Here is a 26,006-nt window from a genome sequence, read left to right on the forward strand (position 1 = left end):
GGGTGACCGTTCAGGCATGATAAATGCCTTTCAGTCAAGTTCAACATTGCAGGCATTTCATTAAGCATTGTAAGAAACATCAGAATGAAATATGGACATTTGCAATACAGTATTCCCAGATAGGGCAAAAGCCAATAATACACTGCTCAAAAAAATAAAGGGAACACTTAAACAACACAATATAACTCTAAGTAAATCAAACTTCGGTGAAATCAAACTGTCCATTAGGAAGCAACACTGATTGACAATCAATTTCACATGCTGTTGTGCACATTCAACTTTGTACAGAACAAAGTATTCAATGAGAATATTTCATTCATTCAGATCTAGGATGTGTTATTTGAGTGCTCCCTTAATTTTTTTGAGCAGTACATTATATATATAATTTCGGATATGAGAAAAATACATGAGCATCTTTGACTTTTGTAGTCTCCTCCTTAAAAGTATGCAGATTAAGTATTAAGCAATATTAAAGTATATAATGTTTTTATACATTTATTGAACTTAGGTAAACTTTACATCAATAGGATAATTCTACACAAGAGAAAGGAAACAATGACGGAAGGAATATCCTGATGGTACTTCGTGGATTTTAAGAGCAAGCTTTGGCCGCTGTCATCTCAAATGCTTTCGCCTTTAAAATGTCAAAAGTCTCTTCGCTGCTTTCGTTGCCACCGACGAACACGACTTTCTCCAGCTCCGCTTGGCTTGCTCGTCCGTGTGACTTCTTCCCCAAACTCCCGATAGAGTTAAAATCCTAATAAGGCTTCCATTGAATTTCCGTGACAACCCTTCATACAACCTCCGCGTTTAAAAGCAATAAACCCCTCCTTGAAAATGAATAAAAATCCCATTTTCCCCATTTGCAGGAAGAGATATTTATCCGATCATGTGATCGCATCTGGCCAATTATTCCAGGGCCCGAACGGCCTAACCGCTTTCTCCTTCACCATGGAAACAGTCGCATTCTTCCGTTCCCGGACTTCCTCGGCATCGATCTGTGGCAAGGTGAGCGGCAGCTTTATCTTCGAATCACAGATGAGGGAGGGTCTTGAAGGTGCGCCACGCCCACCACGTTAGAAAGTCGCAAAAAAAGGTAGCCTTGGCTGAAAAAGGAGGTAGGAAAATGGGATGCGCAGGTTAGACGAGGAAGAAAGCGACTTAGCCAATGAGCGGCCGCTTAGAAAGGTGGAGGCGTGGTCTAAGCAACAGATTGGCATACAGCCAGCCAATGCTGGGCAGCCGCGGCTTGTGCTCCACGTCGGCATCGGGGCGACCAAGATGGAGGCGCTGATCCTGGTAGGAGCCGGAGGGGCAAGAGAGGGGAGAGGGAGAATTGCTGGGGTGCGCGCCTGTTACCATGGAGACGGGCAGGTGGGCGGGGCGGAGCTACTCGGTTGCTGCTGGGGTACTTCTGGGCCTGGGCTTGAGGGAGCCCGGGCCCGGCCACCCGAGGAGACGCAGGGTGGCTGGGCCGGTCCATATGGCGGAGAGGGGACGGCAGGCTGAATGTGAGAGAAGCTCCAAGTGCTGCTTGACACACCAGCCCAGCCAGGATGGGACAGAGCAAGGAAAGCCTTCTGTCTAGTCTTAAAGATTCTCTGCTCACGCCGCAGAAATATGAGACAAATAACTCTCTCTTTTATAGAAAAAAAATAAATCCAGTGGTAGCTGTTCCATCTATGAATTTCATCAAGGAAAGGACAAAAGGCAGGGTTAAATTAAAGCTTTTCTTCCCATTTCACAGATGGATAAAGTATTTTACCATTTAGCATTTATTTGATTATTTCTTGTTTTAGCTCCCATATGGGAGCTAAGGTGGAAGTAATTTTTGAAGTGGAATTAGACTTTTTAAAATTTCCTATTATAGCTTGTAATTTCTTCTAGTGGTCTCCCATCTAGTACCTGCCAATCCTGATCCTCCTTAGCATCCAGAAGTAGGCAAGTGCCCCTACCTGCTCTTGTTGAATTTCTACTTCAAATCTCTTAGCAGAATTTGTAAAATAATGGGTTGTCTTGCTCTGGCTTAGAAGAACAGTAATACACAATAATAACAATGACAATTAGTATCAATACAAAAAATGTTTTCCACCCCTGCCCCAAAGAACTCCATCTAGTGGTATGTGGTTTTCCAAAAAACCACATACCACTAAATGGAGTTCTTTGGGGCAGGTGTGATTTGAGCTTTTTGAGAAACCAAGATGTTTTTAATGATTTCACATTATTTTCCCCTTTATTATTGTCAAACATTTAACTTTGCACTTGGTCCAATTGACATTTTCTATAAAAAACAGATGGTGCAGAAATTAGTGTTTCTTATGAACACTTATTCTAGCTAGCAAACTATTAAAGCATTAGTGGGATGTTGTAACATAAAATTGAATGGGATAACTAAAAACATAATTATTTGCCAGATATTGAGAATATTTGAAAAAAATGTAAAATAATGTCATGCTTCTTGCTATTTTTATTTGTAAATAATATTTTTCCTGAAACATGTCAGTAATGTGATGGATTTAATATTGTTATTACATGACTCGATAAATATTTTGTAAATGTGTCTATTTATAATCAAAAGCTCTTTGGGGTCATCAGTAATATGGGACAGGGTCCTGAGAATAAAATGGTTAAGAAATACTGCTCGGTAGCAGTGATTCTCAATATGAGCCTTATGGTCCCTGATGAAGCCAAGCCATATTTCTAGGGAATCACAGAAAATTTCTGAGAGAACCATTCAAACGTAACAACAAGACATTTGTCATAATCCTCACATTTCAATATCTCTGCTAATTTTAGCAGCATAATCAATGAAAATTGCTATAGTTTATAGTATGGTATATGATACGGATAAACAGTGCAGAAGTAAAGTACCTTCAACAGTGACTGCGAGGGATCACAAAGGTAAATGAGCCTCAGAAGGGTCCATGAGTTGAGAACCCTGACCTGGAAAATATAAATAATATTCAGAACAGTCACAGTAGGTCAAAGAAATAGGTCTGAAAACAATGATGCAATTTAAAAGAAGCAAGTGCATTTAAAAGTTGCATGGTTTTAAAATAATTAAATAATTTAATTAATTACATTTCTATGCCTCGATTGCAAACTTAAAATAAGCCCATCAGTGTGCTGGATCTGCAAAGCAAGCAAATGCTTTTTTAAAGATTCTGTGAACTGAAGCCGACTTTGCAACTCACAGAAATAATTGTTGTATTCTAGTCTCCATTGGTCTGATCTCACCTCAACTATTCTGCTTAATTCTCCGTACTGAAGGAGCGGGTCCAGCAGTCACATGGGTTGCTCGCTGTCCAATCTGCAGAGGACCGAGCCTAGTCTTTAAAAAGCCTGCTGGATCCGCCCCTTCCCCAGAATTCGCTCGGTCCTGCGATCCAGCAGGACATGTGGTGGCTCGCTGCTCTCTAAAACACCTTCCCTTCGTTCCTTCTTCAATCAGATAAGTAAAATTTCCAATTGCCTTTTTACTTCAAGCTTACCTGGTTTTCGCGCCAGCCTTACAGGGCTCGGCGCCAAGGCAGAAGCTGTGGTGCGGCTATTGCTGCTTTTTCCAAAGTGCCCTGCTCACGCTGCTGCCGGATTGTATGTTTTAATAAAATCTAATCGGCCAGGAGGTTTACTGGCAAGCTAAGGAACTGTTTAAAAAAAGGGCTTTTTCCTCCTGCGGTGTGGGACTGTTTAGCAAGTTTGCCTTGATTGTCCCCCGGACTTTAGTCTTCCCTCCGTTTGCAAAAAACGTCGGAGTGGTTTATTTTGGCACGAAGGCCTTCAGCGCCCAGTAATTCTGGCACTTGCAGATCGCCCACGCGCGTCCCGCCTGGCGCCATTAAGTCCGCCGCTTGGCCCTGGAATAAGCTATGAGACATTCAGGCCTTTTCTCCCTGGCAAGGCCTCCAAACCAGTGCGCCTTGGTTTACTTTGTTAAGGTTAGCGAGGCCTGCCCCTCTGTACTCGCTGGCATGAACTCTGGTACTGGCCAGATTGACTTTGAGTTGCAGACGCTCCTGGGCCTAGGATCAAGGCCCCCTTCCTCTTGGGAACGTTGCCCTATAGAGCTTCTCCCACCTATTTTTTGGCTCAAATCTTGTACCTGTAATTTGTTCAGGCCATGACTTCGTTTCCCAAGAGAGGCACTTCTAAAGGTCCCAGAGAGGTTAGGCCTACTGGCGATGAAATTGAAAATATCCCCCAGGCATCTTCTTCCTCTTCCCCAGGAGCCCCTATAATGGCTAGACCCACCAGGGCTGAGAAGAGCAGGGACCAAGCTCTGCAAAGGATGCATGAGAAATCGGCTAAACGTTTTAAAGTGCAGGCCCAAGTGCACTTTAGCCCGGACCCTCCAGTGGCTTCTAAACTGCCTCCCTCTGGTGTCCCTGTGCTTTCTCTGGATGAGCCAAACCTAAACAGATCCCAACCTAACCTAGGGGGCTTAGGTCCAGAGGAGCCAGATATTATGATGGAAGATCCCTCTGAGCCAGACCCAACCCAGGCCTACAGGGTATCTCCCTCTTTACCAGTTACCATTACTAACCTTCCTCCAGAGCTTCAATCTATGTATTCTCAAGCCATTGATGCCAAGCTCTCGGCTATCAATGTGCCTTCTCTCTCTCTCGTCCCCCTCCATGTGCCCCTAGGCCCGTGAGCTCTTTCTTATCCTACAGAATTCCAGTTCATGAAGACTAGGATTCCTCTCAGGATGAGAATGATGATATGGACTTAGAGGACAAGGATGTCCGTCCCAATGCCTGTCAGAGGATGAGGAATCACAAGATTCCAACTCCTGTGGCAATTTTTCCAGCCCAGCACTTCAAATCTCTTCTATTCAAGGCAAAAGTTGCCACAGGCTTAGCTGGTCAAGATAAACAATCTGTTCCTCCCACAGATCCACCTGAGGAAAATCTGCCAAATGAGGTCATCCCCATGCCAAAATTGTTCAAAGATGCTCTGCTCAAGCAGTGGGATCACCCAGCTTTCGGCTAAAGACAAGATGTTATATAAGCTTTCTCCATCTTATGAAGACCTTCTTGTCTGTCCCAAAGCTGATGAACCAGTAAAAACTCTACACTCTGCAGCTGCTATGCCTGGTGAAGCAGAGGAGGTGTTAAAACCCGAAGACAAGCGCCTAGAGCAAATGCTCAAAAGGTGTTTCTTCGCAGTTACCTAGGCTATCAAGAGTGCAGCAGCAACATCTTCTCTAGAGCTATTCTCTTATGGCTTCAACAGCTCCAGCAGCATATTCCCCCTGATGATCTACAGGGCCAACAGGTTTTCAATAAGGTTTTTGCAGCGGCCCAATATGTAGCGGATGCTACCTTGCAATCATCAAGATTTTCAGCAAGGTCAGTAGCGGCCTCAACGACAGCCAGAAGACCTTGGCTTCGCCCTTAGCAGGCGGGAGTGAGGCAAAAATGGCAACTAGCCATGGGTCCTTTGAAGCGCGACCTTCTATTTGGCGACCTCTTGGACCCCCTTCTCACTGAAACTGCTGACAAAAAAAGTTTTGGGGCCCACCAACAAGAAGCCCATCAAAACTCAGCCCTTTCAACGTCCCAGTCGTCAACAAGATCAAGGATTCGCTTTCCAGAGAAACTCAGGTCAGTATTCCCCTCGTTTTTCGCTCCCAAGCTAGCAGAAACCCCAGGCGAAGAGGATCCCGTTTTTCAAAGAGGTTCCTCCTCGACCAGAGCTTCCAGAAAGCCCAGATGGTGATCTCCATTCTACTCCCATTGGGGGGCGCCTGGCTTGGTTCTCCTCCAGCTGGCGCCGTTCCTGTAAGGACCCCTGGGTTATTTCCACTGTGGAATGGGGACTCCAGTTGGAGTTTTTTTTCTCATGCCTCCTAAACGTTTCATTTCATGCCTATCCCCCAGATCTTCTCGATCTCGTCTTCGAATGGAAGAAGCTATTCAACATCTGTTGGCTATCAGGGCTATCCAACCAGTTCCCTCTTCCCAAAGAGGTCTTGGCTTCTACTCCATCCTCTTCATGGTCCCTAAGACGTCTGGAGAATGGAGGGCCATCCTAGACCTCAAAAGTTTAAACCAGTTCATTAAATATAGGAAATTTAAGATGCATTCCTTGTCATCCATCCTAGCCTCTATCCATCCAGGAGACTTTATGGTCTCCTTGGATCTGACGGAAGCCTACCTCCACATCCCTTTGCTAAGGGCCACAGGCAATTCCTATGTTTTGCCTTCCAGGGCAAACATTATCAGTATTGGGCCATGCCCTTTGGGCTGTCCTCGGCTCCTCGAGTCTTTACCAAGCTCCTAGGTGCCTTGGCGGCTCATATCCGAGCCACGCCCATTCATGTTTTATGCTATTTGGTTGACATATTAATTCACGGCTTCTCTAAAGAAGGCACCTGTTCAGACCTCAATATTGCCGTGTCTATCCTACAGGATCATGGTTTTTCCATTAATTTCCAAAAAAGTCAGCTCCTTCCATCTACTTCTATTCAACATCTGGGAGCTATTATAAATTCAGATCTCTCTCAGGTCTTTCTCTCTACTGAGAGAAAAATCAGTATCAAGGAGCTCACCTCCCAGATAAGGTCTCAGCAAAAGACTACCATTGTTACCCTGTCATCCCTACTGGGAAAGATGGTGTCCTGCATTGGTATTATCCCATGGGCTCGTCTTCACGCCAGGGATCTCCAATGGCTTCTGTTACCTTTCCAGAGATCGGGGAACAGCAACTTGGCATGCCTCATCACCGTTCCGACCGCAGTCCTAAGATCCCTTACGTGGTGGACCTCCCCCGCTCTGGACAAGGGATCCCCCTTCAGGTGTCCAGATCAATTTACCATCACCACAGATGCCAGCTTAACGGGTTGTGGAGCCCATGCTCAGGGCTTGATAGCCCAGGACACGTGGTCAGCAGAGGAGGCTTCCAGACCTATCAACTGGCTGGAATTGAGAGCAATGTCGTTAGACCTCAAACAATTCAAACCTCACATCATCAATCAACATGTACTCATTCTTACGGATAATATAACTACAAAGAGCCATATTTGCAGACAAGGGGGACCAGGTCCAAGGCCCTGATGAGGGAAGCCCTGAAACTGGGTCTCTGGGCAGAGAGACATCTACAGTCCCCGTGGGCCGACCACATATCAGGAGTTCTCATTGTGCGGGCAGATTGGCTCTCCTGGTCGACTCTGGATCCAGGAGAGTGGAGCCTTTATCTGGCTCTGTTTCGGTAAACCTGCCTCAAATTCGGTCATCCATTGCTAAACCTATTTGCGACCGCGACCAACACTGAACTCCCTCGATTCTACTCCAGGTTTCCATCCGCGGGAGTGGAGGCAATAAATGCACTCAGAGTGCCCTGGCCTCGAGGGCTGCTTTATGCTTTCCCTCCAATTCCAATTCTCCCAGACGTGATCCACAAGATCATCCTCAAGAAGGCCCAGGTGATACTGATAGGTCCTCACTGGCCAGGCCGGCCTTGGTTCGCGGACCTACAACGTCCGTCCATCCAGGACCCCTGGCGACTCCCCGTTTTGGAGGATATGTTACAGCAGGGGGCCTTTCACCATCCAGAGCCGGAATGGTTCCACCTCACCGCTTGGCTATTATCCGGTGCGACCTAGATCTACGAGGCTACGACCCGGACACTATAGAAATAATTCTGAAAGCCAGGAGAGTTTCCACCAATAGAATTTACGACCACACTTGGTCCAAGTTTCACCAATGGTGCTCACAGGAAGACCTATCCCCTCTGTGCATTCCCATTCACAGAATCTAGCCTTCCTCATGAAAGCTTTCCATCAAGGCCTCTCAACTAGCACCATTCGCCGTCATCTAGTCGCTTTATCTTCGGTCCTAGCAGGACCTCACAGACAACCACTCCGCTCTTTCCTGGAAATTCAAGAATTTTTAAGAGGTATTTCGAACCTCAGGCCTTCCAAGGTTCACAGATACCCGTCCTGGGACTTACCACAGGCTCTCCATTCCCTCACTCAGGCACCATACGAACCCCTAAGGTCAGCGTCCTTCAGGTACCTATCTTACAAGGTAGCATTCCTGGTGGCGATAACATCTGCCCGACGCATCTCAGAATTGGCAGCCCTATCCATTCGGCAGGATCTATGCCAGTTCCATACGGACAAAGTAGTCCTGCGCCTGGACCCCACCTTTCTACCCAAGGTCAGTTCCATGTTCCACATATTCCAGGACATTGCGTTGCCTTCATTTTGTTCCAATCTGAACCATCAGCTTGCGGTCAGATGGCACACCTTAGATCTCACCAGAGCGCTGAGAATCTATATCCAACGGACAAGACCCATCCGGAGGACGGAAGCCCCATTCGTGGCCTACCATCCCAGATCCCTGGGTTCCAAGGTACCCTCAACCGTAATAGGCCGTTGGATCCGAGGGACTATCTCAAAGGCTTATGAGTCAGCTTCCCTCAGCATACCCAGAGGTATCAAAGCACACTCCACAAGAAGTGCAGCCACATCTGCCGCATGGGCAACTCAAGCTCCATTGGAAGATGTCTGCAAAGCAGCCACTTGGGCCTCTCCAAATTCTTTCACAAGGCACTACAAAATTGACTCTTACGCTTCAGCGGATGCTGCCTTTGGCAGAAGAGTGCTCCAATCCGTTATCTCTCATGATAGCGAACTAATCCCTCCCTAGGGACTCATCTATTGGGTATGTCCCACGTGACTGCTGGACCCACTCCTTCAGTACGGAGAATAGGCGTTGATTGCTTACCTGTACGCCTCTTCTCGTACGATGAGCGGGTACAGCAGTCACATCCCTCCCTTTTTATATTCTAACTGTGGTTATATCCTTTAACCTGTATTTTTCCTATCATGAGAGTTGAGCACTATTTGAGCCACCACACTTGAGCCTAAGTCTACGGATTCGCGAATTCTGGGGAAGGGGCGGATCCAGCAGGCTTTTTAAAGACTAGGCTCGGTCCTCTGCAGATTGGACAGCGAGAAACCCACATGACTGCTGTACCCGCTCAGTATACAAGAAGAGGCGTTCAGGTAAGCAATCAACGCCTATTCTAAGTACTATGCTTTAAAAAGGATCCAGGAAAAAATATTCAACAGGATTAGAGCCAAGCATAATCGGGACGTAAAAGTATAGGCCTCTATGGGAAAAGATTGAAAAATATTGAAAAACGATGAGGAGGAAGGACATGACAGCATTCCTGAAATAGCTTGAAAGGATGATGAAGCAGCACAACTTTTCTTTCTTATTCACAGTAGCAAAAGTGGAGTAATAATTTTAAGACTGAGAAAGTCAGATTCCATTTGAAAGATAGAAAAAAACTTCCAGTGAGTAAGAATAGTTGATACTGATACCAGTTACCCAGGAAACTGGTGGGCTCTTCTTACTGTGTTCCTGCTGCATGTCTGGGATGCTGTAATTGAAATTCCTGAACCAAGCAGGAGAACCAACTTGATGGTCTAATGGACGCTTTCCAACTCGGATTCTCTTACACCCCCCTGGGTTATACAGAGATAATGGCAAATAAGATTAGTGTTTGAGACAGAAAATGAATGGTTTCAATTTTGCAAGTACCCAATAATGCTAGCTTTTCTTTGGAAAAAAGAGTGAGCAGATTTGGTTGTAAACTTTACACAGCAATGTTTCAAGAACCTGTGTTAAAAGGATGCATAAGGTCAGTCTCTTATAAGCAGTTGCTTCCTTTATTGACTTATAAAGGACATAAGCCATTTTGGTTTCATTACCTTCTATAATCTTCAGCTCTGGACTTGCTGGTATTATACCCACTTCTTTTAAATTAGAGATGTATTGCCTGAGGCTCAGAGTTACTTGTGGCTGCAGAAAATTCCCAAACTTGCTATCACATTATAACTTTTAATGTGGTAGGATAAGTGATTGCATACATAATTAGAAAGTAATCATGGTAAGTATAATTAATTTCAATTAAATATAAATGGAATAAAAGTTTCTGGTGTAGCCCCATCTATTATTCTTTTTTGTAATATATCCAAGAAAAAAGTTGGGCACCACTGCATATATGTTAATGTGCATTACTTCAGGGACTTCAAGACTTGATAAGGCTAAATCGCTCAGCTACTAGGCTTTCCTGTTTATATAACTGAACAGTATTCTGGATTTGTGCTTCAATTTAGTCCTGAACAGTTTAAACTGAATGGTTTAGAGTGGTATAATGCTTTTAGTTATGTAGTTCACTAAATGACTCATTTTATTAAATGTATATCCTCCTTTCCCCTTGGCTGGCTACAAAAAGGTTTAAAACAATCTAAATAGCATGAAGATTTTTACTTTATTCTGATGCACATGATGCTGTATCAGATAATGCACATGATGCTGTATCAGATAATGTTTCAAGATAATCTGACCTCATAGAATGCTCTGAGATTAAAATAGGAAAGACTTTTAAAAATATTGTCAACAATCCTTCTTGGAGAAAAAATGCTCCAACATTCTTAATTATCCAGAGAGAAATTGAAATTGCCTGTAGTTAATCTATTTTGAATCCGCCTTTTTCTACCGTATTATGATGGTAACTGACATTCATGTGTTTTTATGTAGAATCATTACATGCTAAAAACCTTAGTCCATTTAATATTATAGTGCATCTGTCAGGTTGTTTTGTTTTTCTCATTTTATATTTAATTTCCAATGGTTTAATATCACTTTACAAAATTACATAAATAATCCAGAATTGAGTTGATTTTGAATTTTTAAAAAGAAAAAGATAATAATTGTAAGTCACTTTGCAGTGACATGGAGAACAAGCAAACTTAATAAAATAAATAAAATATTCATGTTCAAATACCATTTTGTTTTATTTAGGTTGTAGGAAGCAGATGATTCTTATCCTTCATTTTGGAACTGTGGGAAACTAGTGTTCTAAACTGAATGTTTCATTGAGGCATTATATCTCTCTCTTCAGAGTTGGTTTTAGACTATGAAAGAAACTGCAGTTTAAAAAAATATATCTTGAGATGCAAAGTCACAGTCTAGAAACTGATTGATCATTGTGATAAAAATGGGGCCACGGTATTGTCTCCTTAGATATTTCTTAGGCTATTTTCAGACATCTTTATGCTGTGTGTATGAAGATAAAATCAATAACCTCCTTCATCCCGAGTGAACTGTTCTAACATGTACTGAGTGGGACAATTTTTGAGAAGAACTACATTAACCATTTTAGAACAACTTTCTGGGATAAAATAATATTGCTTCCTGAAGATATGGTTTGCATTTTGATGGCTAGAATTGGTTGGCACAACTAAAGAAAATGTATGAACTACATACATTTTTTGCAAGATCCACACTAGCCATGGTAACACAAGTGTTTTGCCTCCCTGTTTGGCAGCTCTGATATTTTCTACTTCAAATTGCTTAGAAAAAGTGATCAGGAACCTCAGTTGGTTCACAATGCTGGATTGTTGACCATGTTGCTTTTAATAAGCTCCATCAACCATTGAGGGTATAATTCAGTGGGTTTTTTTTAATTTTTTTTACAAAACTCAGTATCCCTTGGATTCAAAGTGTCTGGAAGGTCATCTTTTTGCCTTTGAGAGGCTATCTGGGTATTAATATATTTAGATGTCCTTTTTTGTATTACACCATCATGTGAGGTATGTTTATTGGGAATGTGAGAGGGGGCTTTCTGGGTGACATCTCTTGGCCAAGACCAGGCAGTTTAACTAAATCACTTGTCTATTTTGATAAGCAAATAGCTTTTTATTCAGTCATGTGGTGGGCTTTTAAGCTAGTCACAGAGGGATTAATGAATGCATGCTGCATTTATAAAGAAGATATGTGTCTGGTTGACTTTTATGTGTTACTTTTTATATTTTACCATCCATTTTCATACTGTAAGCTGCCTTGAGCAATATTGATAATAGGAACATAGTAGAATATATTTCATCAATAAAATAAAAGTTGCCATTTCTTCCCACCCTCCATTTCTAATAATGCATATCAGGGTGTTTTGCAAGACAAAATATGAAGCACACAATGCAGCAATTTTGTACTATCGAAAGTTAATAAAGCTATAAACCTACACTCCATGCATTTGAGATGGATCTCAGCAGGAGTTACCATTTCTGCGTGTCTGTCATATGAGGTTGGGTTATAAAGCATATTGCATAACCGTACCTACTCCAAAAAATCCTTCAGATTGTTTATCAAAATAAATTGTTCACATTCTCAAAAGTGGGAGGATTTATGGAACAACTTTCCCTAATCTAATGGATTCTATAATGGCTCCAAATGGCTTTAAAGCTATGAATATCAGGGGTTGTTGTTGTTATAGTTGTTATTTATTTATTTATTCAACTGCCCAATCCAAGAAGAAGAAGAAGAAGAAGATTATTATTATTATTATTATTATTATTATTATTATTATTATTATTATTAATTGGATTTATATGTTGCCCTTCTCTGAGGACTCAGGGCGGATTATAGCATATAAAAAACAATACAAAAATATCCTAAATCCAATTTTAAGCTAAAACTAACAGTCTAAAACCCCAATTTAATTTTTTAAAAAACCAGTCACTTCTAACAAACCAAACATAGCTTCCATTCATCGGCAAGAACTGATGACTAATGTCCCCTGGCCTGTCGGCACAAGTGTGTCTTCAGACTCTTGTGGAAGGCAAAGAGGATGCGGGCAGTATGGATCTCTGGGGGGAGCTGATTCCAGAGGACCGGAGCCCCCACAGAGAAGGCTCTTCGCTTAGGCCCTGCCAAGCGACATTGTCTAGTTGACAGGACCTGGAGAAGGCTGAGCATGAGCCTGATCGGTCGCTGGAGCTCATGTAACAGAAGGCAGTCCCATAAGTAATCTGGTAAATAATCTGGATTACAGAACAAGATTAGACTTTTCCTGAATCTAACTACTAACTGCAGTTTAAATAGGAAAAAATGGCCAAACATCATCATCTATAGCAGAATAGATTTAACTTTTGAGTCTCTTATGAATGACAACATTGATAGTGTTGAGGAAAAAATGCAAGTACAGTGGTATCTCTACGTAAGAATGCCTCTACTTAAGAACTTATCTAGATAAGAACCGGCTGTTCAAGATTTTTTTGCTTTTTCTTAAAAACCATTTTCTACTTAAAACCCGAGCCCGTAAAAATTTCCCAGGAAATTTGAGAGCGGCACGAAGACCCGGCTAGTTCCCTGCTGTTCCCCCTTTAATCCTGGCCATCTCGGGGTTTTCTGGGCTGCCAGAGGAGCCTTTCGGTGGCGCTTAAGGAGGCTTTGGCAGTCCAGAGCGAACAAAGCATTTCCCTTTCTCTGGGCGCTTGGAGAGGGAATAAACCTCTGCCAGCGCCCAGAGAAAAGAAATGCTCCCTTCGCTCTGGGCAGCGACTGTCCTCCTCCTCTTCTTGCTCCTCCTCCTCCCACCCAAATTCCGAGCTTTTATTTCTTTCCTAATGGGTTTGCACACATTATTTGCTTTTCCATTGATTCCTATAGGAAAAATTATTTCTACTTACAAACATTTCTACTTAAGAACCTGGTCACGGAACGAATTAAGTTCTTAACTAGAGGTACCACTGTAGTTTATTTTGCTTTTGAAAGTGTGTCACTTTTTTTTACCTAACTCGGAAAAGGAATGAGTTAGGTCCATTTGATTCTAACAGTATATTTTCTCATCTTTTCATTTCCTTGCATGTAGGCTATATTGACTTTCTGTAAACCTCAGTGGAAATGGCTCTGCCTCCTCCATGCAGTTTTCCAAATTCTTTTGCAAATAAAAAAAAATACATATACTGTATACCGGTAATTTTTCCTACCTTCTCTCCCTTTCCAAACACTTTCCTTCTTCAGGGATCCTGGCAGCTGTAAAATCTTCATGGCAGTACTGCTGCTATCGTGCTGACCATCTGGGCCACTGCACACCTGGCATAATTGACTGAACTTTAATTTATTGAAACGTCAGAATTAAATGATCAGAATAAACTGTGCAGTAACTCTTAATGTCCTTTTCAAATGGTTGATTGCTCAAGGCAGCCTTTGGCTTGAACTGGAAGGCTTCAGAGAAAAAAATTATGCCACTTCTGACCTTTCAGTTAATGCTTATTATAGATTTAAACTTTAATTGTTTTCTCTCCAATATAAACTAGTCTCTTTGCTAAAGAGATGTATAAATTCTACCCTGATACATATATGGTGAGAATCTGTTTTTCTCTTCCTGGACAAAAAACTGATGTGAATTCCAGTCATTTGTCCATATTTGTGGCTGCATTCAATCTGGATTAGGTCAGGTAACTGAATATTTCTCTGATGTACTATTTATATTAGTCATTGGTTGCATAGCTTTAGATATTTGTACTGTTGTGCTTGCAGTTTTAAGAGCTTCAGTGCAGAATTCATCTTGCTGCGAAATGGAACTCTCACATTGAGATCTGTGCCCATAAATCTCATACGAAGTGAAATATTATAGAAAGGGAGGAAAATTCCTATAACACTTCTGCCTCCTATATTTCTGAGGTGAATTTGTGCATGTGTGAATAGGAATGAAGAGAGTTAGAAAAACATTTGAACTTTCTCTGTTGATGGTCATTTTTCTCTGACAATGGATGAGCCACAGAGGAACTCTGAAATATTTTTTTCTCCCGCTTCCTGTAGATATTGACAGTTGCTTCATGTTTCCCTCTTCAAACAGAAAACCCTTGCAATCCCAGTCCTTGCATCCCGTTTGTTTATAGCAAATCTTGTATAGCAAATCTGGCAAATCTTGTATGAGAGTGTGTGTTCAATCGACGAAGGAGTTAGCCTGTCAAGTTTGTTCTCAACGTTGCTTTGCGTGACTTGAAAATATAGTTTGGAACGATATATAATAGCAATAAGTCATCCAACATGACTGATTTATTGGTCTTCTGATCTAAGAACCCTCAGGAATTGCAGAATTCACAGAATTCCCTCGATCAGTGATGGTGAACCTTTTTGCTGGCACTTGTCAAAAGCATGGGGAGTGTGGGGTGGTGCTGTTTGCGCATGCGTGTGCCCACGCCCATAATGCAGTGCACCCCCCATGCATGCACACACAACCTCTCCGCACGCATGAATGTGTGACACGCCACCCCCACCACGCCTGTGCTACCCCTGCCCCATTTTGGGCACCAACCTGGAACCCAAAACACAGCGGGCAGCTAGTTCCGGCCAGTCACTCCACTGCACCTGCCTGCTGTGGTCACTTTGGCCACTTGTGCCATAGGTTCGCCATCAAGCCCCCAAATAATAAAAAGCCTCTGCGTTGTGAAGTGTTGAATATTACCAGTATATGCCCTGTAACAATTTCTAAGTTCTAATTCTTTAAATTGCCTAGTAACAAATATGTGTCCTGTACATGCAGAATTTCTGGACACCGTAGGACTAAAGAAAATATTCAGCTTGTCTTGCTGGACACTGTAGGACTAGAGAGAATATTCAGCTTGTTATCGAATACAGTACTATGAAATGCAGGGAGGTTGCTTTGCAGAAGACTATAATTTGTAAGAATCTTGATTGTGACCTGTTTTAAATTCTATACTTTGTTTTGCGATGGCTTCAAGCTTAATCTTAAGAAGAATTGTGTTGCCCTCTTCCATAGTTGTCAGGAATACTTGCTCCATAAAACCTAGGAAAAAGCCTTTAACTATACCTTGAGCACAGTGGCTCAGAATGAGGAATCGGGCTTAAGCTTGGTGTGTGCACGTCTGTTCCACGGATGGACTTCTGTTCCCAGAGAGGACCTGTTCTAGCGCTTGAGGTGAAGTTCTGTTATACACTTTGACTGTGGCTACAAAGAGGTCAGTGCATCACAGAACTTTGTCTCGAGAGCTTTTCAGCATCCAATAAGGGATAAAAATGGCTCTCCCTCTCGCCCTTTCTCTCTCCAGCTTCACATCAGGAGGCTGTTAGGAATTTGGGGAGCTGATTTATGCCAAGCCCAACTGTTGATGTTTGATAGGATTTTTATTAAGCCGGTTTTTGAAGCTCATCAGGAATTTTGTCTTGAGTTATTTGGGCAGAGGCAGGGGTGGGCTACTGCACGGACAGGGGGGAACAAAAATGGAGCTCCACCCCAGAGCACCCAATTTGCACTGAAAGATGTTGAAAGAAAATGCAGGGCGTCCTGCATAAGCCATGCCCACAGTGTGGTAGTAAAAAAATTGGTAGCCCTTCACTGGGCAGAGGATATGCTCCACCATACAGCTACAGTCTTGTCTGAATTTCGTTAAAATATCTCATTGAGCTCTAAATGTGGTAAGAAAGCGGTCCACATACCCCCATAATTTTGACCCTGTGTGTCAGGATTGAGTGGGAAAGTTTTATATTGCATATCGGCTTACGATGGAAGCTGTAACTGGTCATAGTTCTGACAAGCTATATTCGACTGAAGCACATTTAGTTCTGATATTGAGTTGAGAGGGGTACCTTCACTTGTTTTTAGTCAAGGAGCAATGTGCAAAATTTATGGTTTTACTTTACTACTTCCCTCGTAAAAAGGCTGAGGCTCCACGAACTTTTTAAAGGTGAAATTTTTGCAGGTACAGTGAAAATCCTCTCTTTGCAATTATTAGGAGATTGTGTGCCTCTGCTTGAGAGAAATAAAAGAAGGATGGGCAATATTTCTATCTTCAGTTCAAGATAGATGGTTTAGTGTACAAAAATCCCCAAAAGTTGATATGAGAATGACATATACATAATGTAGTACAGGGGTCAACAACCTTTCAGACCTCAGGGACCTCTAAATTCATAATTTTAAATCCCGCAGACCATTAATATGAATCCAGCACTCTTGCTCTCTCCCTCCCTCCTTCTCATCTTTCTTTCTCTCTCTCTATCTCTGCCTCCCCCCTTCTCCCCCTCATTTTTCTTTCTGTCTCTCTGTCCCTCCTTCCATCTCTCATCTCCCCCCCCCTCTCTCTTTCATCTCTTTCTCATCTCTCTCTCTGTCTTTCTCTCTGTCTGTCTCCCTCTCTCTCATTCTGATACTCCGGCGCGCTCTGGGTCTTGCAGGAGCTTCTTTGGCCTTCATTGGTGCTGGACGCAACTCGGTCGTTCCAGGTACTGCAGCATCCACTGTCCAGAGGTTTTTTGTCTTTCTTATCAACAATGATTAAGGGCTTTAAATGATGGGTTTTTAAGATGTTTTTTAATATTAGATTTGTTTCCATTGTAACATTGTTATTATTATTGTTATGAGCCGCCCCATGTCTTCGGAGAGGGGCGGCATACAAATCTAATAAATTATTATTATTATTAGTATTAGTATTATTATTTATTTATTTAAATGGCAGGTGTTTGTCTGAATTCTAAAGTCCCAGAGCACATTAGCGTCTTCATTTTCGACTACTGTATTTATCTATTTTATAATCCCACAAGTTCTTACGTGTAGGCAAATGGTATTTCTTGTAAATATTTCAATGTACCATTATTGCTACTTTGTTTTGCAATTGTTTTTTGGAATCAGACTGTGGGATCTCCTTGCAGCAGCAGCTATTTTTTTTAATTATTATTATTATTATTATTATTATTATTAGTAGTAGTAGTAGTAGTAGTAGTAGTAGTAGTAGTAGCAGCAGCAGCAGCAGCAGCAGCAGCAATAGTAACAGTAGTAATAGTACCGTAGCAGCATTTAAATTTATAGATGCCCAACTCCCAGCAACTCTGACTGACCCTACGGAGAGGGGCGGCATACAAATTTAATTTAATTCAATTCAATTCAATTCAATCCAATCCAATCAATAAATGGGCTGCCATAACTTACTGTATATAGACTGAATAGACTAAGTTCTGCAAACCTGGAATGACATGTTGTGACAGATTTATTTCATCAGTAGGCCTATATGTATTCTTCACATTATAAAATGGTAGCAGACAAAAATGTCGACAATTCTACATCTTGGAGAAAAGGAAATGAAGTTTCTAGTCCTTGTGAGGAGCTATGTGAAGTTTGAAAACACTTATATAGAACTATAAACATTGGAATCAGACCCACAGTGTGCTCAGTGTGGAGGTTTCAGGGTCCCTTGCTATGGTTATAATTTGTTTAACTCATTGCTATCACAGTAGCTGAATAAAATTCGGGACGTAATATAGATTTCATTTCACCTCAGCATCTACATACTGTAGTTTCGTTCAGTGTGAAAAGTTATGATGGTGATGCTATGCATCTTTACACAACATTCTGGTTTAAAAAACGAATTGCACTTGGAGTTAATTGAACGGAACAGTGAATATGCACCTTTTCCCTCCCCTAGGAACCATCTCTCTACACAGTGAAAGCCATTCTGATTTTAGACAATGATGGAGACCGTCTTTTTGCTAAGGTAAGCCACAGAACCTGTAAAAAGTGGGTGGGTGGGGGGAATCAAAGTTTTAAGAAGAACTGAAATTGTAGCTCCAATTGCAGTATTTGTCTGCAGTGCTTCCCCCAAATCTGTACCTATTGAAATATTTCTGATTTAGAATGGTTTTTTCCCCCTTTTTCTTTATTTAACGAAGCTATCACATCTTTTTCTGCCCTATCTTGAAGGGTGAAGGAAATGTGTTTCTGCAGCTACATTTGATTTGGGTGGATAATTTATGAGACCTTGGCTTAACTTCCTCCTACCCAGATTCAAATGCCTTATATCTGTCACAGTTCCCCATTTGTAGAAAACCAGGGAACTGCTTGTCAGGTTTATTGTGATGGAAAACAAACTTAGAATACCCTTCCACACCTTATAAATGTGGTTGGCTGTGCAGTTAAATGAGACAGGAGGAGCCAGTGGCCCTCTCAATATTCTTGAGATCCTAATTGACATTTACTCCCAACTAGCATGTTTCCTGGAAATGGTGATCCTTATAGGATCCCCTGCTCCTCATTTTAGTATATGAAGTTGCCTTTAGCATGATTGTATGTCTCATTGGAATCTGGCCACTTGTTTTCTTTCCTTGCGTCTCAGCTAATTAGCCTTTATTTTCCCCTACTAGTATTATGATGACACCTATCCCACCGTCAAGGAGCAGAAGGCTTTTGAGAAGAATATTTTCAGCAAGACCCATCGGACAGATAGTAGGTTTTCCATGGATCATGATTTACCCATTATTTTTCAATATTTGTTAATACCTCCCAAATGCTATTCATTCCAGTTGGAAAAACAATGATTAATGTATACAAGAAAGTTTTAAGAACATTTTGAAGAATGCTGGGTTTTTTTTAAAGTTCCCAGGTTATTTTTAGTTTACACATCATTTTTAGGAGAAATTTGTTACATCAAGGGTAAGCAGTCCAGGTAGCTTTCTTATGAGAAAAGATTGAGGGGACTGGGATGGTTTGGCTGTGAAAATTTAAGTATGTGGTGAAAGATGCCACTGTTCTTTAAATTCTGGGAAGCAGATGACCTAGAAGAAAATGAAGGTGTGCTTTCCATTGTCTTAGAGTGCAAGACACAGAATAATAGTGGCCTTGTTATAGAAAGCACATTTGGGTTGAATGTCAAAAAATATAGTAAAAACAGGTTTACAGTAGAACCAGCCTATTCAAAGTAATGGTGGGTTCTTTTTTCTTGGATACAGTCAGTTGGATGGTAGTCCACGCATAGAGTATTTAAGTCTCCATTGAATTCCATGAGTCTACAGTTTTCTTTGAAAAAGAAAAAAAATTTGAGAGATGTGAGGTCCACCAGCATTGCCCTACCTATCTCCTTAAAGCCCCCTCTGGATTTTCTTCAAGGCTCAGTTTTGGAACAGATTTTCTTTTTGATGTCCCCTCCTGCTACGTAAAATCAAAACCTCATATTACATGAACGTAATAAGATATTACTTTCAAATTTCTTGTTTCCTGAGAAGCGCCCTACATGTTTGTGCGTGTGAGCTGATGCAGGAATGTGGATTCATGCTGCACCCTGTAACACATAATTTCTTTATGTAACAGTAATTGCAATTTGGTATGAATATAAGTATGGGTAGGGTGTTACAGCAGTCCAGCTGAAACATATTTTTAAAGCAAAAGCCAATTGTTTCTATCGTTGTGTAGATTCTCCCAAAAGCCTGCATTAATTCTGGGGCAACGTTTTCTTATTAAGCAGCTTTTGAAAGTTAAGGGTGCCCACAAGATCATATGCTGCAATGTCCTACTACTTCAGCTTCAACCGCAACAACATAAGAGCATGCAACAGATTCAAACTTAATATTAACCGCTCCAAACTTGACTGTAAAAAATATGACTTTAACAATCGAGTTGTCGAAGCGTGGAACTCATTACTGGACTCAATAGTGTCAACCCCTAACCCCCAACATTTCTCCCTTAGACTATCCATGATTGACCTCTCCAGGTTTCTAAGAGGTCAGTAAGGGGCGTACATAAGTGCACTAGAGTGCCTTTTGTCCCCTGTCCAATTGTCTTTCCTTATCTCATATATCATATATATTTTCTTCCTTTTATATATCTTCTCCTCTATTTTTACATATTATCTTTATATATATTATTTCATGTCTATTCTCTTCCATATGTATTGTGTATTGGACAAATGAATAAATAAATAAATAAATAAATAAATAAATAAATAAATAAGAATATTATCATTACTCACAATTGGAAAAATAGCTTGGTTGTATTTATCTACCTCCCACCCTCTCTTATTCCAGGTGAGATTGCCCTCTTAGAAGGCCTGACTGTTGTTTATAAGAGCAGCATTGACCTTTATTTTTACGTTATTGGCAGTTCCTATGAAAATGAGGTATGTTATTCTAGGAACAGCAAAGCAGCTGTTTGCAGTAGCACCACGATGCTGACTTCCAAATGACAAAAATGTTGTTGCCATCATTATTATATGATGGCAACCTTAGATTGTGTGAAAACTGACTACAAACTGCAAAATACTGATACTGTTGACCTTGGACAGAACACTGTGGCAAGATTGAATCATTGCCCTCTCTTATTCCATTTTATTAGACCCTCATATATATATTTAAGAGAAATGACTAATGGCACATAACATAGATGCACAATTCTGGCACACCACGCCTTAATTTGGTCCTTTTTGTGTGTGGGGGGGAGTGGAACCTCCAAACATTCCAGAATGAATGTAGCCTTCGGGTCATTATGTATGCATTTATGTTGATTGTATGGATGTGCTTTTCCTTTGCAGCTGATGCTAATGGCTGTGCTCAACTGCCTCTTCGACTCACTCAGTCAGATGTTGCGGTAAGGAGATCCTTATTGGCTATAGCTGAGGTGTATGGGAGCTAAGGTGCAAGATGTCTACAGGGAACTCATTACAGACGGCTCATTTTCTTTCTCAGAAATAACCAGATTTTAATTTTAAGATAAGCCTCTCAGGATGTATTCTTGTGTTAATAATCTGGAGACCATGTGTGGATTTGCATGTTTGAGAATTGGTAGGTCCACCATGTAGGGCAGGGGTGTCAAACTGGCGGCCCACAAGCCAAATACATCATGTGCTGGCCATGCTCATCCCGGTTCTGCAAAGGCAAAAAAAGTCGTGATATGTCACATGGTGCAATCGAGTTGGACACCCATGATGTAGGACAGGGGTCCTCAAACTTGGCAACTTTAAGACTTGTGGACTTCAACTCCCAACATAGCTGGCTGGAGAATTCTGGGAGTTGAAATCCACAAGTCTTAAAGTTGCCAAGTTTGAAGACTACTGGTGGGAAAGCAAGGGCTTCAGGCTATGGGTGCCTTCATCAAGAGCTACTTACCATATTTTTCAGAGTAGAAGATGCACATTTCCCCTCTCTAAAAGAGACTGAAAATATGGGAGCATCTTATACGTCGAATGTACCTTTTTCGAAGCTTCCCCCCCCCCCCAGCCCTAACTAGGTCCTAACGATCTTTCTGGCTTCCCATTCCCTCTGAAGGTTTTTTTCAGCCCTAAGTTTTTGCAGGCTTGTTTTCATTCCACCTCCCTCTGAAAAAGCGGTGCTTTTCAGCCCTAATACGGTGCTAATGATCTTCCTGGCTTGCTGCATTTTTTTTTATCCCTACTCCCTCCGAAGCAGTTTTTCCTGCCCCAAGTCTTTGCAGGGTTGCTTTCATTCTTACTCCCTTTGGAAAAGGCTTTTTTAACCCTAACCAGGGGATAAAATAATGTGCTGAAACTGAACAGACTAAGGACACTAGCCAGATGAATACCTTGTAGGTAGATCCCCCCTCCCACATTTTCCTCCCCAAAACTAAAGTGCGTCTTATACTCCGAAAAATACGGTAGTTCATTTGCCTCTGCATACTCAACTGGACACTGGCTGCTCTGCCCTCTCACAGTGCGTTTCCTGTAGCATACCAGCTTTTTTACATTTTTGGGGGGTAGGAGTTGCATTCCATCTAGATAACTTATTTGCTTCCGATGATACCATATCGCTGGCTGAGAAACACTATGTTAAAATAAAGGGTGTGGGGGGGGGGGATTTCAGTTTTGAACCAGGTCCTGATCCTTAGAAACTTAAAAAAACTAAAAGTTTCTTAAAATGCCCTAGTTCTGTGCTTAGTAATGTTTGGCATCTCTTGCAGAAAGAATGTGGAGAAGCGAGCTCTTCTAGAAAACATGGAAGGCCTCTTCCTGGCGGCGGATGAAATTGTAGATGGGGGGTGAGTCCAATGTCTTTAGAAGTCTGTTCATGCTCAAATTTGGGTTTACCTGTATATGGATCTCTGGAGAAAACATGCATAAGAAATGCCTTGGGTGGTTTCGGGAAATATCAGTCTTCGTTACTCTTACTACCCCTCCCCTTTCCAAAAGCTATCAGAGAATGTAGTTCAATTTATTTATTTATTTATTTATTTATTGGATTTGTATGCCGCCCCTCTCCGGAGACTCGTGGAGTTTGTAGTTGAAGAGCCATGGTGGCACAGTATTTAGAGCGCAGTACTACAGGCTATTTTTGATGACAGCCAGCAGTTTGCCAGTTCAAGTCCCACTGGCTCAAGGTTGACTCAGCCTTCCATCCTTCGAGGCTGATAAAATGAGGACCTAAATTGTTGGGGGGAACCGCTTAGAGAGTGCCGTAAAGCACTGGAAAACAGTATATAAGCCTAGGTGCTATTGCTAATTTGGTGAACAATTATTTCTTTTTCTCTTATAGGGTGATTTTGGAGAGTGATCCCCAGCAAGTGCTACATAGGGTTGCCGTACGTGTAAGTGAGCCTTATCTGACCTTTTCTTTCTTTACAACCTGTCAGTAGGGCAGGACCTTTCTGACCCCATGGGCTGATAGGCAGAGCAGGATTGAAATGCTACTGGTTCAGACATATCGGTAGCAATGGCCAGTGGTGGTTCACCCAACCAGTAGTGATGACTGGCTGGCCACACCCCTGAACTGGTACTCTAGTTGCCATTCGCTTGTTCGTCCTGCCCCACCCAGTCTCTGTTCTGCTGCTTGCCTGCCTGAAGCGCTGCAAAGTTGCGGCCTACTTAGCTGCCCCTGCCTCCCACCCCAGCTGTCCTTGCCTGCCTTCCCTACTCCATTTCCTGTGCCCTGCAGCCCTGACATGCTTTCCTGTCTTCCACACGGCCTTCCTGTGGACACCTTGCGAAGGCAGGCAAGCGGAAGGCCTTCAAGCATGGCAGGGCTTCAGGGAAGGGAATGGGCTGCTGCCGCCCTGACATGCTTGCTTGCCTTCCATGCAGCCTCCCTGGTGGTTCCCCCATGCCCAGCTTGCCTTTTGAGGTCAACATCCAGCCCGGCCTGGCCAGTGAGTGTGTGGGCAGCCCTTGGTGGAAACGCAGTGGGCAGCGGTGGTGCTTCAGGAGGGCAAGTGCGGGGCTGCTGCCCTGCCGGTGGCTTCCACCCTTCTCGCTCCGCTTCTTCACTGGTGGGAAGCAGTGCCACGGCTGAGCCTCTTTCCCCTGGAGCCCTGGACTCTGCAAGTCAAAGAGAGCAGGAAGGTGCCAGGTGCCAAACTCACTGCTTACAGTCACTCATGCCCTCATCACCTCGAGGCTTGACTACTGTAATGCTCTCTACATGGGGCTACCTTTGAAAAGTGTTCGGAAACTCCAGATCGTGCAGAATGCAGCTACGAGAGCAATCATGGGCTTCCCCAAATATGCCCATGTTACACCAACATTCCGCAGTCTGCATTGGTTGCCGATCAGTTTCCGGTCACAATTCAAAGTGTTGGTTATGACCTATAAAGCCCTTCATGGCACCTGACCAGATTATCTCCGGGACCGCCTTCTGCCGCACCAATCCCAGCGACCAGTTAGGTCCCACAGAGTGGGCCTTCTCCGGGTCCTGTCAACTAAACAATGCCGTTTGGCGGGACCCAGGAGAAGAGCCTTCTCTGTGGCGGCCCCGGCCCTCTGGAACCAACTCCCCCCAGAGATTAGAATAGCCCCCACCCTCCTCGCCTTTCGTAAGCTCCTTAAAACCCACCTCTGCCATCAGGCATGGGGAAACTGAGATATTCTTTCCCCCTAGTCTTCTACAATTTATGCATGCTATGTTTGTTTGTGTGTATGATTGGTTTTATAACAAGGGTTTTTAGCTGTTTTTAGTATTGGATTGTCACATGTTGTTTTACCACTGTTGTTAGCCGCCCCGAGTTCACGGAGAGGGGCGGCATACAAATCAAATCAATCAAACAAACAAACAAATAAATTCAAATCAAATCAAATCTGTGGAGCTGGCATGGGAGGCATGAGTGGAAGCCGGCCTTTTCTGCAGGTCTCTGCCTTTTCAGAAATGGGGAGGGCAGTTTGTACGGAGGATTGGTAGTGATGGGGGGGATGTGCAGCCCTTTGAGATGGAGAACGGGGCAAGAGAAGGTTCACGTGGGCAGTCAAGCCAAGTGATGGAGGGAAACTGAAAGCATTGGGGGCTTCAGAAGGGCAGAATGTGCTTCAGAATGTGCAGCTCCTGGCTCTAACAGTGAGTGACGTGAGTGACATCACATTGGCCAAGCCCACTCAGTCACATAACCCCCCCCCAAGCCACGCCCACAGAATCAGTTACAAAAAATTTAGATATCACCACTGAGGCAGAGGCAACAGTTACTTAGCATGTATTTGCAACAGATGACAGCATGTCACAATTCCATATCTATCTGGTATTGTCTGCAAGTGGGATGTAATGATGTGGAGGCAAGGGAAGAGAAAGGATGTGCTCTTGATAAGTGACAAATGGTAGCCCTTGATTTGGGAACAGAGAAGCAGGAGTCTATCAGATCTGTTTTTCAGAAAAGTCAATGAGATATTCTGCATCCCACCAAACAGAGTTCCTTCTTCCTATTTTAGGGGGAGGATGTCCCTCTCACAGAACAGACAGTCTCACAGGTATGTCTTCTGGTCAGATTTTTTTGTAGTATTTTACATTTTGCGTGCTATCCTCTTTCCCTGTACCTGGCTGATCTTGACTCTTCCTTCCAGCGAACCTTTCTTGAATTTACACTTGAAGACACTGGTAGATAGTGTGCCTCTAAACATCCTAGGGCAGTTGCCAACACACAAATGCAAGCTTTTTTCAATTGAACATGCAACTGATCTTTGCCTTCATTTCAATGATCCAAACGTTGAATTTTTAGACTTATTGAATAGGGGATGAGCAAAGTTGTTGTAACATGGAAATGAATGGGATGAGCAAAGTTGTTGTAACATGGAAATGCAGTTACAGAATTTGAAACCCCACAAAAGAGTTTTCATCAGTTGGTTTTGACAAAGTGGGCTCCCTTTTTATTTTATTTAGGACTCAGGATTTGCATCTGCACTGAAGGTGCATAGATACTAGATTTGCCCTTCTCAGCTTTAATTTGTGTCTCAGTGTTAGGAATCCCTCTTCTGAGATATTTTCCTGTAAAAGAGTTATGTGGGTGGAGAGTTGCAGGAGAAATTTATGCCACCACCAATGTTTTCCACCTTCTTTTTGCAGGTACTGCAGTCAGCAAAGGAACAGATTAAGTGGTCCCTTCTGCGATGAAGAATCGTGTGGGATCTGCTCTATTGACCTGCTGTCTCCAACTGAACCACCTGCGTGTTTGTCTTGCACTGACCAAATTATAACATGACCACCCTTTTTGACAGA

The 26,006-nt window shown here is 42.6% G+C and overlaps 1 protein-coding gene across 1 annotated transcript; it reads left to right on the forward strand.

The window, feature by feature from the left end:
- Window positions 1-1,109: 1,109 nt before the first annotated feature.
- On the forward strand, window positions 1,110-26,006 carry COPZ1 (COPI coat complex subunit zeta 1). The gene is made up of 9 exons (XM_070740843.1): window positions 1,110-1,299; window positions 18,242-18,310; window positions 18,957-19,038; window positions 20,613-20,704; window positions 21,116-21,171; window positions 22,498-22,575; window positions 23,070-23,121; window positions 25,223-25,261; window positions 25,854-26,006. Exons 1-9 carry the CDS (start codon window positions 1,132-1,134, stop codon window positions 25,899-25,901), a joined length of 684 nt encoding a protein of 227 aa, XP_070596944.1. The 5' UTR covers window positions 1,110-1,131; the 3' UTR covers window positions 25,902-26,006.

The sequence above is a fragment of the Erythrolamprus reginae genome, chromosome 2 (genome assembly GCF_031021105.1).
Source record: "Erythrolamprus reginae isolate rEryReg1 chromosome 2, rEryReg1.hap1, whole genome shotgun sequence".
In the NCBI taxonomy this organism is placed as follows: Eukaryota; Metazoa; Chordata; class Lepidosauria; order Squamata; family Dipsadidae; genus Erythrolamprus; species Erythrolamprus reginae.

What these genes read in the sequence shown, in the direction of transcription:
- COPZ1 (XM_070740843.1), top strand. Translation starts at nt 1,132, where the DNA reads ATGCGCAGGTTAGACGAGGAAGAAAGCGACTTAGCCAATGAGCGGCCG. An exon ending in GATGAAATTGTAGATGGGGG is followed by an intron (nt 22,576 to 23,069) that starts GTGAGTCCAATG and finishes TTTCTCTTATAG; the next exon opens with GGTGATTTTGGAGAGTGATC. An exon ending in TACATAGGGTTGCCGTACGT is followed by an intron (nt 23,122 to 25,222) that starts GTAAGTGAGCCT and finishes TTCCTATTTTAG; the next exon opens with GGGGAGGATGTCCCTCTCAC.